Below are 14645 nucleotides of genomic sequence, written 5' to 3'. Positions count from 1 at the left end.
CAAATTTTTTCTCTGGAAGGCTGAGACCAACTGGAATTTTACCGAACTTGAGAAAAAATAAGATCACTTATGAAGAATAAGTCAACATTTGTGAAAATTCAGCATTACCTTAGAAGTACATAATAGAGCATAAAGTCCATGCTTTAATCCTATACAAAGCACACAAAAAAAAAAAAACCCATACCACTATTTGTAGTCATTTCTATGTAATGTGATGTTCTAACTGCAATGTTATGGTTTCACTATAGATATTTTATTTTATTCAAACATATATCTGAGTGTAGGATGGAAAGTCATTAAATAAATGCGGTATCAGTGTAAATAAGTGTAACTCCAGTAAAATCAATGGACTTATTAAGATTTACATGAGCTCAACCTCTCTAAATAGATAAAGCATTGCAAATATTGAGTATACAAGTGTGTAAGGGCATATACATGTGAATGTGTTTGTGTATGTATGAGCTCAGGAAATTCAAAGCCCTGATTCCCACAGCAACCATAATTATTTATGTATGGGACTATATGACTTTTGTGTACATGTATCTACAGTACCATACTTAAATAATTGTGACTACTGCAGAAATCAGAGTTCTGAATTTCCTCATGTTTGCTTGTTTCAATTCCAACTAATCTGATATAAATTTATCAGAGACTCCTCCAAACAAACCCAAAACAAAAACTTTATAAACCCAAAATGAAAACTTTATACACAACATAAACAATTCCTTTGACTAACAATAAACAGGTGAAATTTTAGCCAAAAATAGCCAATTTCTTTTCCAGAAATGTATAAACACTTAAAACACAGGTTTATAATACATAGTAATGTTCAAATAATAAAACCATTTTATATATTATCAGTTAATTCAGGGGAAATCAAACAGGAACAATAACTAAATTCTCTCTATATTAAAGGACATACTCTAAAACAGGGGTCTCAAAGGGTATGTCTACACTACCCTCCTAATTCGAACTAGGAGGGTAATGTAGGCATACCGCACTTGCAAATGAAGCCTGGGATTTGAATTTCCCGGGCTTCATTTGCATAAACCGGGCGCCGTCATTTTTAAATCCCGGCTAGATCGAACCCCGTGCCGCGCGGCTACACGCAGCACGGAGTAGCTAGTTCGGATTAGGTTTCCTCATCCGAACTATCTGTACTCCTCATTCCACGAGGAGTACAGCTAGTTCGGATTAGGAAGCCTAATCCGAACTAGCTACTCCGTGCCGCGTGTAGCTGCACGGCACGGGGTTCGAACTAGCCGGGTTTTAAAAATGGCGGCGCCCGGCTTATGCAAATGAAGCCCGGGAAATTCAAATCCCGGGCTTCATTTGCAAGTGCGGTATGCCTACATTACCCCGCTAGTTCGAACTAGCAGGGTAGTGTAGACATACCCAAACTCAATTTACCTTAGGAGCAGTGCCAGTCCTCAAATTCTCCTAATCGGCCAGCAGGTCCGGCAAAGCTCTAGGGGGCAGCAGTCTCTGCGCATCCGCCCCCATGTATCACTGAGCCCCTCTTGATGGCCCGCGCATTCCCCACCCCAACATAACCCCTACCCCCGGAAGTGATTAAAAACCTGACAGGGGCCCCTCCCACCACTACGGCAGTGCAGCAAAGTTAGCATGGCTTCTAGGTCCTAGATCCATGTCACTGCTAGCCAGGGGTTTAAAAGTGTACTCTGTTAACCAATGAATCGATAAACAGAAACGTATAGGTTAATGCTATAGACTACATGCATCTTCCCCACCCCTCCCGCCGCGTGCCAGTAAATTTTTTAGCAGGTTGACCAGGAGGACGGGTCCGAGACCCACCCCTGCTGTGGCTCTGCATTTCAAGTGCATTAGGAGCCTGGCAGGCAGAAAGCCCAGCTCAGTTCCGGCTCATGCCAGATCTGGGAGCTCAGACCATAACCCCCCAACAAGGGCTGCTGCCACCCCACACTGCTGCATCTGTATCAGAGGCAAAAGCATGGGGCAACAGGCAGCCAGTCTGCAAGGGGAGCTGATACAGAGGCAGCAGTGCAGAGTGGCAGGGGGCTCCTCGAGAGTGGGATCGGAGCGCACTGGCTGCCAGTCCCACACCCACGGACTATAGAATAGTTGAAGTAACCTAGGGATGTGAACAACTAGTCGACTATCCAATAAGCAAATGCTCATCGGATAGTCGACAGGATAGTTGACTAGTCGCTTCCCCCACTCTTGCTGCCCTTATCAGAGAGGGGCAACAAGGGGGGGGGGAGGGAAGAAGAAGGGGTACTTCAAAATGGCAGCACTTCACAGAGCCTGGGGACAGCTGCTCCGTGCTGCGCTGCCGCTTTGAATGCCATGGGGAGCCCAGTGTCAGGCTTATTGTGGCATTTCAAAGCGGCAGAGATGCATGGATCCCAGGACCTGCTGGGGACTCCCCAACTGACCCCAGGCTCCTTGCAGTGCCGCCGCTTTGAAATGTGTGAGGAGCCCAACGCTGGACTTCCTATGGCATTCAAAGCAGCAGCGCCACGTGAAGCCTAGGGTCAGCAAGGGAGTCTCCAGCTGACCCCGTGCTTCAGCACTTTTACCTTTCAAGTGTAGCAACAGCCCTAGATCTTAACATCCTTAGAGTAACCTATAAAAATTCATGAGGTTAATCAACTATTCAGTTAATCGATATTTAACTTCCCTATGGCTAGCACATCCCTATGACCCCAGGGGAGGTATGTGCAGAGGCATCCCATCCAGAGATGTAAGCTGTGAAACAATGAACACATTTTGTGAAACTGACTAGATTTCAGTGATGCCAACTCTCCTGATTTGATCACAAGCCTCCTGATAATTGAAGCTTTTTTGGAGGGCATGGAAGCACCTGGGTCTGGGAATTTCACTACTTGAAGCACCGCTATCAACTGTGATTGCTCAAATTTAGTAGATTATATTTGTTGGTTGGTGCATGGTATTAGAAGAGAACCCCAGCCTTCTTTTTCTTTTCTTTTTAAGGAAGACTTTAGGTCTCATGGTTTGTGGAGAAAAGCTAGAAAATAAGCCCTAAATTCAGTCAAAGACCTCAAACACCAACTGCCAAATAAAAAGGTCCCTACATATATTTTTATCTGTGATTACAAGCCATTCTCTTTTTGGGGGCAAGACTATTTCATGAGTTTTGAAAGCTTGGGGTTGGCAATACAGTACATGCAAGTTGATGGCGTCCCCTCTAGCTCCAGAAGTGCAGACACAGGATACTACAAAAGACATGAAACTGAGTCCCCACTCACCCCCATTTCCTCACACTGGGATGCCTTCCTCCCCACTAACATCCGTGCTCTCACACTGGAATCCTGTCTCCCCCATAATAACTGCCTTGCCCAACTGGCTGCAGAAGCACGTCAGCTTGGGCGGATCCTTGGCCAGCATGGTTTGCATCTCAGAAGAGACAGCTAGCACGACTTTCTGAACCAAGCGGTGCCGTCTGTGGCCAGGACTATGTGGGCACAGGGAGCCACATGTGTGGTACGTCCCTGCCCTCTCCTGATTTATTACTATTCCAATATATTTCACAAAGTGCTTGGACTTCAGATGGCCCCCTGGCCAGGAGTTTGAGAATCCTGCTCTAAACGCTGATTGACCATCAAGAGCCTACTAGATCTGGAAGAACATATCCCCTTCTGCCAATGAAGCTTGCAAGCCTAATCAGCTCATAGCAGATGATTTACTATTTCATAAGAACTCAAAAAAAGACTGTTTTCAGTCTTACAGATCCTCTTACTTGGGCTAAGTAGCAAGTCTGAAGAAGTAATAATTTCTAGAAGTTATTCAATAGAATCAATATTACAAAGATGATTAAGGATAGAAAGATTCTGCAGACCTTTTCCAGGCAAAGGCCTCTCTTCTTCCTTTCTCCTATAAAATTAATTCATTTTTTAGATTAAAGTAATAAGCTCTTTAAATGGGCTTGAATTGGGACCATGTGCTGGACTCATAAGAGTAATGGCTATTTCTTTTTAGGCTTCTACAGAAGGTCAGCATCTTTTTTGGATGGGTCAGCCTACTGCAAAGACAGGTTGCAATATTAGCAAGGTCTGGCACTAAATTATAATCATTTTCCTATCAAGATATTCCGTTTTTCCCTTTGCAGCAGAAAAAAGAACCATGTAAACCAATTTACAATAGTTTTCTAACATCTCAAACTCACAAAATGTAAGGAAGACTCCATGATAAAAAAAAAAGTGGAATGGTTTCTAATCATTCTATTTTAAACTCTGTCATTTGCAGAACAGAAAGATTAAGGGAGCCATTTATGGCACTCTTTTTTCCCCAGTAGCAGCAACTTTTCAAGAGCTGCTTGATCTGATGAGTGAAGAGATTTAACATTACTACCAGCAATCTTCAGAACACATTTGTACTGATTCAAAGGCTAATTTATCCTTATTCAAATAAAAAGCTATTTCTTTTTTACTGGCACACAGCATCTTCCATAAAGTTAGCCTGAAGCTCATGAAATAAGCACTGATATCCCTTCTTTATGAAATTTTCCATTCAGAAATACCTTCCCCCTCAAATGCATGACTCAGCAACAAAAATCACCTGCCAGAGTCCAGAAGAGAGATTCCACTGTATTTTAAAGCTATTTTATTTGCCAGGAAATGAAAGGAAATTCAGCATTTTCTGGAAAGACACGCAGAAAAAAAAGCAATAGGCAGATATAAATGTGATGAGATTTGTACACATCAGCATAAGGTAACATGAGAGAGATATAACCTGCTAAGATCTAAAAATGTGATATTGAAAGCAGCAATGTAGAGACAGACTTCAGCGTCAGCATGAGAAATACACTGGATATGAACTTGTAGCGTAATACCACCATGCCAACACATGTATGATGTGTTGTAAAACAAAGGCTTTCTACTATACTAATATAACTAACCCGGGGTGGGCAAAAGGGCCTCCACGGGCCAGATCTGGCCCACCAAGCAAGTTGATCCGGCCCACGGAGGCCCTGCTGCTCCCCCCCTCTCCCAGGCCAATCAAGGCCTGGGGGCAGGAGGAAGCACGCAAAGTCTCCTCCCACCCTGCAAGGAGACTTCACGCACTCCCCATACCCCAAGACCTGACTGCCCTAGAGAGGAGGGAGCACAGGAAGTCTCCTCCTACCCTAAAGGGGCTCAGCACTTAAAGTGAACCGCCAGCTGATGCTCAGCTGTCAGCTGACTCTAAGCCTGGTGCTCCCTTGCAGGGCGGGGGCCAGGGAGCGAGAGACTTCATGTGCTTCCCCTCCCCAGGCCCTGATTGACCTGGGGGCAGCAGAGGGAGCACAAGAAGTCTCCTCCCACTGCCAGGGGCACTGGTAGCTAGAAGGAACCACTAGCTGTTCAGAACAGCTGGTGGTTCTCTGATGGGGGAAGAGGGGCAAAGACTTTATGTGCTTCCCCACCCCCAGACCAATCAGGGGAAACACGGAAATCTCCTGGCCCTGGCCCTGGCCCTGCCGCCTGAGGCCCCACCCCTTCCGGGGTGGCCCGGGGCCACTTCAAACATTTCTGAAGTGGCCCCAAATCAAAAATTATTGCCCACCTCTGAACTAAGAACTAGATCATCACCTGATGTTAATCAGTTCAGCACCAATGACCTCCAAAACATTTTGCCAAGTTATATCAGCTGAGAATCTAGCCTTAGTGATGGAATTCTACATGCAGCAGCCCAGAATAGGCAGCAAACTGCACTCCAACCACATAGCCTCACTCACTAGCACGCCCCTCTCTCCATCTCATTTTTCCAGCTATACTCTACCCAAGTTTCCCTGCATTAGTGTTATGGCCAGTTCTAGGTATCTTAGGTCCCTTTAACCTACATAACCTTGGGGAGGTAGTCAGAATTAGGACCCCACCCAAGAGTCCTGAAACCCAGCTCCTCGCTGTAACCACTGCACCAATCCTGCATTTCAATAAAAGGACAGTGGAGAGTTAGAGTAAATTCAGAGAAGAACAATTAAAATAAACGGAAAATATGTTTCTCCATAACTGGAATGTGATCCTGTGCAGCAATTTATTCTCAAACCCATCCCATGTGGCATGACAGGAAGTACATTTTACTCATCCAAATAGCAAAATATTGAGAAATTCAATTATCCCTTCAACCACAGAGAATTTATGTGCTAAATTCAGAATCTGTTCAACTGAATGTATCCCAAAAACACTGCATTTCAAGGCACAGGTTAGGCAGCATGTCACTGTCAAAAGAGCAGCTCTGTGTAACAGACTGTATAGTCACTGAAATTCATGCCACAAAAATGCTGCAATCCCTTCTGCTTTCTTCAGAAAGCCAAGCTCTCGGGGGCTGATCTTACTCAGAAAAAAATTCCCATTTGCTCTGGTGAGTAAAGGTGAGCAAGAATTGACTCTTGGCAACAGAAAAATGACTTGATACAATCGGGCTAGGCACAAAAGTTACGTGTTAAAATGTTTGGGAAATAGTAGCATGAAACAGCCTTTTAGAGCCATGATGTCCAACATGCTAGCCACATGTGGCTATTTGGCCAGTTGAGTGTGGCTAGTTGGCTTGAACAATGTGGCTGAGTGTGGCTAGTTCACTTCAGAACTGGTTGGACATCACGGTTTTAGAGTATCAGCTGTGACTCTGATAATCCACAATAAGCATATATACTCATTGGGACAACTGATGCAACACATGGGTCATGCCAACATAGGGAATAGTAAAGATTTTTCATGTGGATTTTCCTATGAGTTCTCCCATCATAATGAAAGGAAGGAGACTGCCTCTTAATGGAATAAACAGCATGGCCAGTCTCTCCAAACTAAAGATTCCCACAAGAGCTACATTAATCTAAGGGAGACTATGGAGGCTGCGCTCCATGCTGCATCTGTGCTCTCTTCTGCTCCCTTGCAGCATGGCTCCTCCATGAGGGCAGAAAGCACATCCTCCCACAGCCCTGCTCACTAGTGGCCTGCTCATTTCTGACAGGAAAGCATAAGAAAGTTTCTGGGTATATCTACACTGCAGAGTTTTTCGGAAAAATGGCCATTTTTCCAGAAAAACAGCCATTTTTCCAGAAAAACTACACTTGCGTCCACACTGCTATTGCGTTCTTTTGACAGACAGCTGAATGAATGGAGGAGGTTTTCCAACATGAGGAAGACGCCTTTTCCCAAAAAAGCTTTTTCAGAAAAGGCGTGTGGGGTCGTGGAAGAGAGTGTTTTTTTGAAAGAAGAGGCCCCCAGGAAAAAGCACATGTGCCCTGATGGCCAGTCCATCCACAGTAATCACAACTGAAATGTGAGATAGCGTCCAATCAATGTGGATGCTCTCTTTTGAAAAAGCACATCTCTTTTTCATTGCGCTTTTTCTGTGTAGATGCTCTCTTTTGAAAAAAGATTTTTCCAGAAGAGCTTTCAGAAAAGCTTCTTCCGAAAGAAGCTTGTAGTCTAGACATAGCCTCTGTCTCAATGGATATTAAGAGTCCGGGGTATTTTTATTATTGTATATTATGATGCATGTATTTGTATTGCACGAGTATGTAGAGCAGTGATTGGCAACCTATACTAGCTATGCAACCTATGATTGGCTTAAGTTCATCTCAGTGGGCTGCAAGATTGTCATAACCAAGATGGTCTCCCAGGATAGAGTAGTTTTGCTAACTGTATGTGCAACCTACAATTTGAGAGGTGTTCTAACTGAATTGCAGCTGTGTTTTGATTGGACACATCTCTTATCAGCACACACCTCATTTCACCCGTCCTTTATGTGCGTGTCACTTTAGTAATACCGGTAGCTAAAAAACTGTGGACAGAAACCAGAGAAATCTGGCAACCCTGCATGTAGGCAACAGAAACGGTCTTGAGGGTCTCCTAGAACCGTGAGGGGCTGCTTTTGCTAACATTGACCATCCACAGGTACTGCCTCCAGCAACTCCCAGTGGCCTCAGTTCACCATTCCTGGTCAATGGGAGCTGCAGGAATCCCCTTCACCTGCAAGTGCGATCCCTGCCGCTTCCATGGGCCAGGAACAGTGAGCCATAGCCCCTGGTGCTTTGAGGGGCAGTGCCTGCAGATGGTCAACATGAACAAAATGTTTTGCGGCATTCAAACAGATTACCTGGATGGGCCACATGCAGCCCATGGTTTGCCCAATACTGACCTAGAAGATCCAACCATGATGGAGAGCTATTGTCCTAGAGATTGTAATTACACAGAGAAACAGACAGTCCTTGCCCAAAGAGCTTGCCATACAAACAGGATGCTTTGGCACAGAAGGAAGTGTTAACTAAAAAAAAAAGTTAAAACTTTAATGCAATATAACAGTGGGTGTCAATCAATGGACAGATGTGCAATATTTGGGAACACTGGTGATGTTATTAATTATAAAAAAATTTAGAAAGTTGGTGTCATTCAGTATTTCATGGTTTACAAAGAAGACAGTTACACACAGCAATGCGTACATGTGTGCTGGTAACAACAAACAAACCAGGCTAGGTCACACCTCACTAGGCATCTCATGTCAGCACAACTCCCACTCACATCAAGGGCTCTAGTGTACTAATTCTTCAGGATAGAGAGCATGAATAAAACCGGGGGTGGACAATAATTTTTTATGGGGGGGGGGGCCACTAAGAATTTGGAAAGTGGTCAAGGGCCGCACTCTCATGATATTAATGGATGAGGCGCAGGGTCTGGGATGGAGGTTGGGTGTAGAAGCGAGGTTGGGGTAAGAGAGGGAGATTGGGTGAAGGAGGCAGTTGTGACCTGGGGCACTGAACTGGGGTTGGATTGTGACCTAGGGCAGGGAATTGGGGTACAGGAATTTGGGTTGTGAGTTAGGGCAGGAGAAGACTGATCTGGGAGAGGATAGGGGAGCAGGAAGGGGGCAGAGGATTTGAGCATGTGGAGTAGGGGGTAGAGGTGCCAGAGGCAGGGTCTGGCCAGGAGACTTACCAGCCATCAGCTGATTCCTGAATCAGCCTCCCTGCCAGCCAGTGTTAACCCTCTAACCTGAGAAGCAGCACAGCTTCACTGGTGATTAATCAGCCCCTCTCAGTCACTAACCCTGAGCCTCTGACTGGGTGGGGCTGATTAAGCTGTGGGCCAGCACAGCTTCACATGTGATTAGACAGAACTCTATGTGCCTGCACCGCCCCTGCACAGGCAGCAGACACGTGCTCTGGAGCCCCTTGTGCTTGGTGGCTGCCTGTTATTGAAACAGACAGCTCCCATTGGCTGGTTTCTGGGCAGAAATTGGCCAATGGGATTGTGCTGGGAGTGGGAGTGGCTCCTAAAACTTCCCTGTCCCCTGCAGTTTTTAAAGAAAAACCACCCCGCAGCCACGTTTCTGAGAAGCGTGCAGGTTGGGCAAGGCAAGCGGGGAGCCTGCCTGGGGTTCCCCGCAGCATCTGCAGGCCAGATCCAGTGGCTTGGAGGGCCAAATTCAGCCCACAGGACGTATTTTGCCCAGGCCTGAATAAAACCCTAATCTCACTGAAGTCAATGGAGAGACTCCTGTTACTTTTTCTATATTATGATACCTAGCACTTTTCTGGCTACCCAGTGAACGAACAGCATATAATAATGATAAATGGATTAAAAGCCTATTTAGAAAGCTAGGACTATGTTTACTTTAGACACTCATTTAAAAGGTATTTATACTTGAAACACTAGTAAGAACACCTTATACCAGTGAATAAGTGTTATACTAATATTAGATTTAATATCTTGCTGAATAACGTGTCTGATTTAATACCTTATATTATTCATTCAAGTGAATATTATTATATTATAATCTAAAACAAATCCATTTGACAACTCCAAAATATTTTTGATAAATGGAGTTTGTAGCTGGGGAAAATCTGTCTTTATCTATTTACAAACCCCATTTGTCAAAAATGTTTAGGAGAGGGTCAAAAATATTTCAAATGCAGGACAAAGAACTGAGTAAATGATGTGCACTGGGCAACACAGATTTATAAGGGATGGAACCTGCATACATGGATTTTATTATCTACTGTAGACACTCATATGGATGATGGGTGAGTATGCTTGTATTCTGATTTATGATAGCAAAATTTCACCACATGGACTAATCAAATATTTGCTCCATCATAGCTATTGAATTCCATTCAAAGTACAAGTTAGAAGCAAAACAGTCTAAACTAGCATACACAACACATACGCAAGCATATAACTGAAGCCAAAAACTCTGAACTGAGATGGAAAAATATAAAATTAAGAATTCAATCCTACCAGGTGCTGAATATTGCTAAAGTTGCTCATTAAAATTGCACCAGTTGTGACCAGAAAAACCTTACTATATATTCAGTTAAAATTAGTTTGTGCTAGAATAAGGCTAAGAGCACATTCACTCTTACAATATTCAGTTCAAATTCTTAAAGTGTTTTTCATATTCATATTCTCATTTACGGCAGATGATTTTCTTTGCCTAGATGAATATTCCTTTATTCCTAAAATGCCCCTTCAGGTACATACTACCATGAGAAATAATACTTACTGCTGAATTCTGGATATGCTCCAGTATCATGTTGCAGAAGTTTCCAGTTTCTAAATAAACACGTTATTGCTGATATTTTATTTTTACTATGTATGCTCCACTACCCTTAATAAAATGCAGTAGTACTTTAGTTACCTTATTATGTGTTTATCTTCTCTGAAGTGAATACATTATAAAGTAAAACAAAAATGCGTAAGTGCTAACAATTAAGGGAATTCATTTTTATATCCTCAGTAGAATCGTAATAGCGATAGACAGTGAATCCCCAATCTTTCAAAGACTTGAAAATGTAAGTAACTTTAAAGTTAGGGCCTAAACTATTCCTCTGCCTGAACACGGCTTAATCACACAATAGAAGTCATCAGGTTATTAAACAAATGTTTATGCTAAAATGGCAATTAATTTATGCACTCATTTTACTAACAGTCTAGCAATTCCAACCATCTATGGGTTAAATCAGAAGAGTTTCACATCAAGACTTGAGTTTCAAGGACGAAAGCAAATGTGAACGTGAGTTAGTGGTTTTATTCTCAACCCCAAAGAGCACTTGTCCATCCTGCAAAAGCCAGCAAAATATTTGATGACAATCTGGCAAGCCTGGATTCAGGAGACATCCAGAGCTAGAATTTCAGGACTGCTGAATGTGCAAAATGCAGTACACTGGCAGAGCTGTGAGGATAATTTGGACAGTACCTGAAAGTACTACCCAACTCTAATCAGAGCTATTTGTCACCTCACTAAGGAACATATTTACATAAATTTTCAATTACAAAAAGCAAGCATTAAATCATTTGTCAGTATAAATCACAAACAGAAGAGAGCTCCAAACAGCAGGATTCAGAGTGAAGCTTGTCAAGATAAAAGTAATTCATACTTAACTATAATCTATATAATGTAAAATATTTTATCACATGTGCAATGATTCAAAATATTTAGAGGAGTACCCATCTATAAGCTTTAGAAAAAAGTATGTATATGTACGTAGGAGACTGAAAGTTCAGCGTTTTTGTCCTCTAGAAAGGAGGAGTCAGGGAGCGATAGTGAAAAATAATTGGAGTGGTTGTAATTCAGTGTTTTATCATATTGCATCACAGAACATCTCTTTTGAATGAAAAGGTAGGTTAATAGTTCTTTTGACATTCAAAGTCCTTCTGGAATTAAATCAACTGCAATTTTTATGGACAAAGATTTCTTATGAAAATAAATATTGGGACTGGGTAATACATTATTGGGATTTTTTGACACGTAAACTGATCATTTCGATTACTTTTCTGGACAGTCATTGTCTGCTTGCCCCAAATTTATTTCAGGAGATGATTGAAAGTAATTGTACACTACAAATCCTATATTATCATCCTGAAGACTCTGTCCACAAAATATGTAGGAAAGACAAAGACAATGTTACGTAAAACTACGACTAGTTAAAATGGTGTTGTAGTACAAGCCAAAAGAAATCAATAGAAAAACAGAGGTGAAATGCTTTTGCTCCTTTGAAGTCAATGTCAAAACTCCCAACTAATTGCAGTAGGCCAGGATTTCACCCCATGTTCTCATTAGTTCTATTACAGCAAATGCTCTTAGTCTGATCACACTCCCATTTTCCACCAGTGTAAGAGGAGCATAGGAGTACCTTTCTAAAATAATTAAGATTCAGCATTGCTCATGCATTTACCTCCCTCACAGTAGTACAAAGTTAAACTCTTTCAAAACTGTTTATATTGTTATATTAAGCCATTTTCATATACGTATTTGAACTTATACACTATCCCCAGTTCAGATGTGCTTTTTAATGCCATTATAGGACAAAATAAGAATTTGAAACTTTACGATTCTTTACTGACAATCGTATGCGTTCCGACTCTGAGTACTGACACAGTTTACACTGAGGCCTGGTCTACACTAAGGGATAAGTTTGAATTAAGATGTGCAACTTTCACTAAGTTAATTGCGTAGCTTAAGTCGAAGTATCTTAACTTGAATTTTAGCGCCATCCACATTAGAATTATCTTTCATTTAGGGAATGACAATATATGGTTGCCTTTGAGCCAAAGAAAGCTAGATCCTCTTGAACTGGAAGAGAAATGTCTGGAGACTTGAGAAACCTGCTTAGAGGAAGATTGCAACTTGCTGAAATTGAGTTTTAATTCCTAGGAAGTGTGTTTTGTCTGTAACCACACCTGCTTTTTGTTTTTGCTTAAGTCTCTGTTCTCTGATGATAAACTTATTCTTGTTTTATTACAAATCACCTCAGTATTACATATTAAAAGTAGAGGTTGAGTCTTCGGCTACCAACCAGGCTGGGATGTGTATTTTTTTTTAAACGTATTTTTTTTTAACATAAAGTCTCAGAAAGTTAGCCATGTTCCTCTCTAACTTTAAATCAAGTAGTCTTGTGGCATCTTAGAAACTAACAAAAATGTATAGGATCACGAGCTTTCATCAAGTGGGTTTTACCCACGAAAGCTCTTGATGCTGTATATTTTCTAGTCTCTAAGGAGCCACAGAACTACTCATTGCTTTTGAAAGCAATTAACTTATGTGAGTACTCCCACTGAATACTCACATAAGTTAATTGCTTTCAAAAGCAATGAGTAGTTCTGTGGCACCTTAGAGACTAGAAAATATACAGCATCATGAGCTTTCGTGGGTAAAACCCACTTGATAAAAGCTCATGATCCTATACATTTTGGACTGCGGAGAGATGTCTCTGGAGAACTCAGATTCTTTGATTGTTACTGCGAGGCAAAGTTGAACTGGCAGACTCCTCAAGAGTTTGCCAGCAAGACAGACAAGCTGCCACATCAGCAAGCTGACACATGCACACCTTACAAATTCTTACTTAATGAAGCTGAGATGGGCAACACAGGGGCTCACAAATCCAGGTACCTCATGCAAGATTCACATTGTCCTCACTACAAATACAACTACTCAGATTTGTGAAACCATTTTATGACACTATTTTCAGACAGGTCTAGTGGACATTTTTGGAGAATCTCCTATTGTTGCACTAACATCAATGTTAATTTTAGTTTAGAGAGTATAAATATGCTTTTATAATCATATTCCGCTTACTGCTAAATTTAATTTCTAGTAAGAAATGAAAAGAAATCCCATCTTCTTACAGATGTGTAGGTCAGAGTGCCATACGCAATATGCAGTTGATATAATAAGATGCTTGTAATCATAACATGTGATGTTAAAAGTGTGAACTGTGTAGTGTGCACCATGACTAGCCAGTCAACAACCTGCAGATAAAAAAAGACAAGCTTCAGATACATATGTACATTAAAATTGACAAATGTATTAGGCTCTTACCAGGAACGGACTCCAGCAAATGCAAGAGACGCACATTATAGCCAAGAGCTGAATGATCATTTCAAAATGATGGGATCTGCCTTGTCTTTGTTGACTTTTAAATTTGACTCTTAAGAGAGTAATTCCTGTGACAGCATTGCACAAAAACGAAACACCAAGGGCCAGTAACCCAAGGCAAGAAAAGAGTAAGAGATAAAATCTGTCTTCCCAGTCCTCAATATGTTCTGTTTTATAAAAGCACCAGGTCCTCGATGCTTGAATTTGATATGCTCTAAAGCTAAGAATAGGCAGCAACGCTATAAAAACAGCAAAGAGACATACCGTAGTCAACATCATTTTCACATGTTTAGAAGTCATTTTTGTAGAATGAAATATTGGTTTAGTGACTCCGATACAACGTTCAACAGCCATCACACTGCCCAGAAAGAGAGGACACAGGCCAAAGAATACCATACATATGCCAAAAACACTACAGAGAATGTTTGATTGATTAAATCGAATCCAGTCTTTGTGAGAGGCATACACAAAAACGGCAATAGTTCCATTGATGAGATGGCCAAAAAGATCTGTGATAACCAAACCACTAGCAAAAAGCAAAAAGGATGCTTTTGATTTCTGTCTAAATCTCTGATATGCCTTCATGAGAATTGCTATTGCAAGACTGTTGGATAAAATCCCCACCGTCATGAAGATTATTGAAAAAAATACCGAAATCTTCTTGTGTGTGTGACAGGTTGTGTTTGTAAAAAATCCTGCCAGCACTGGTGATTTTGAACTGTTCATTGTTGGAAAGGTGGCTGCAGCTCTCAACACATTTCAGCAATTGGAGAATCAAAAGGCAT

The 14645-nt window shown here is 41.8% G+C and overlaps 1 protein-coding gene across 4 annotated transcripts in view; it reads right to left on the bottom strand.

The window, feature by feature from the left end:
• The window catches only part of PTGFR (prostaglandin F receptor), a 209421-nt gene that overhangs the window by 13545 nt on the left and 181231 nt on the right, over nt 1-14645 (bottom strand). For 3 of the 4 annotated variants that reach the window (XM_014580179.4, XM_006136303.5, XM_006136304.5), the window contains one exon: nt 13804-14645. In XM_014580179.4, coding sequence (XP_014435665.1) covers nt 13804-14586 — 783 coding nt within the window. In that variant the 5' untranslated portion in view covers nt 14587-14645. The remainder of the gene's footprint in view (nt 1-13803) is intronic. The other variant, XM_006136305.5, reaches the window with a different exon arrangement.

Source organism: Pelodiscus sinensis, chromosome 9 (genome assembly GCF_052426305.1).
Source record: "Pelodiscus sinensis isolate ZL-2025 chromosome 9, ASM5242630v1, whole genome shotgun sequence".
NCBI lineage: Eukaryota > Metazoa > Chordata > Testudines > Trionychidae > Pelodiscus > Pelodiscus sinensis.
The sequence above is the reverse complement of the archived record's forward strand: the minus strand, read 5'-3'. Positions and strand labels throughout refer to the sequence as shown.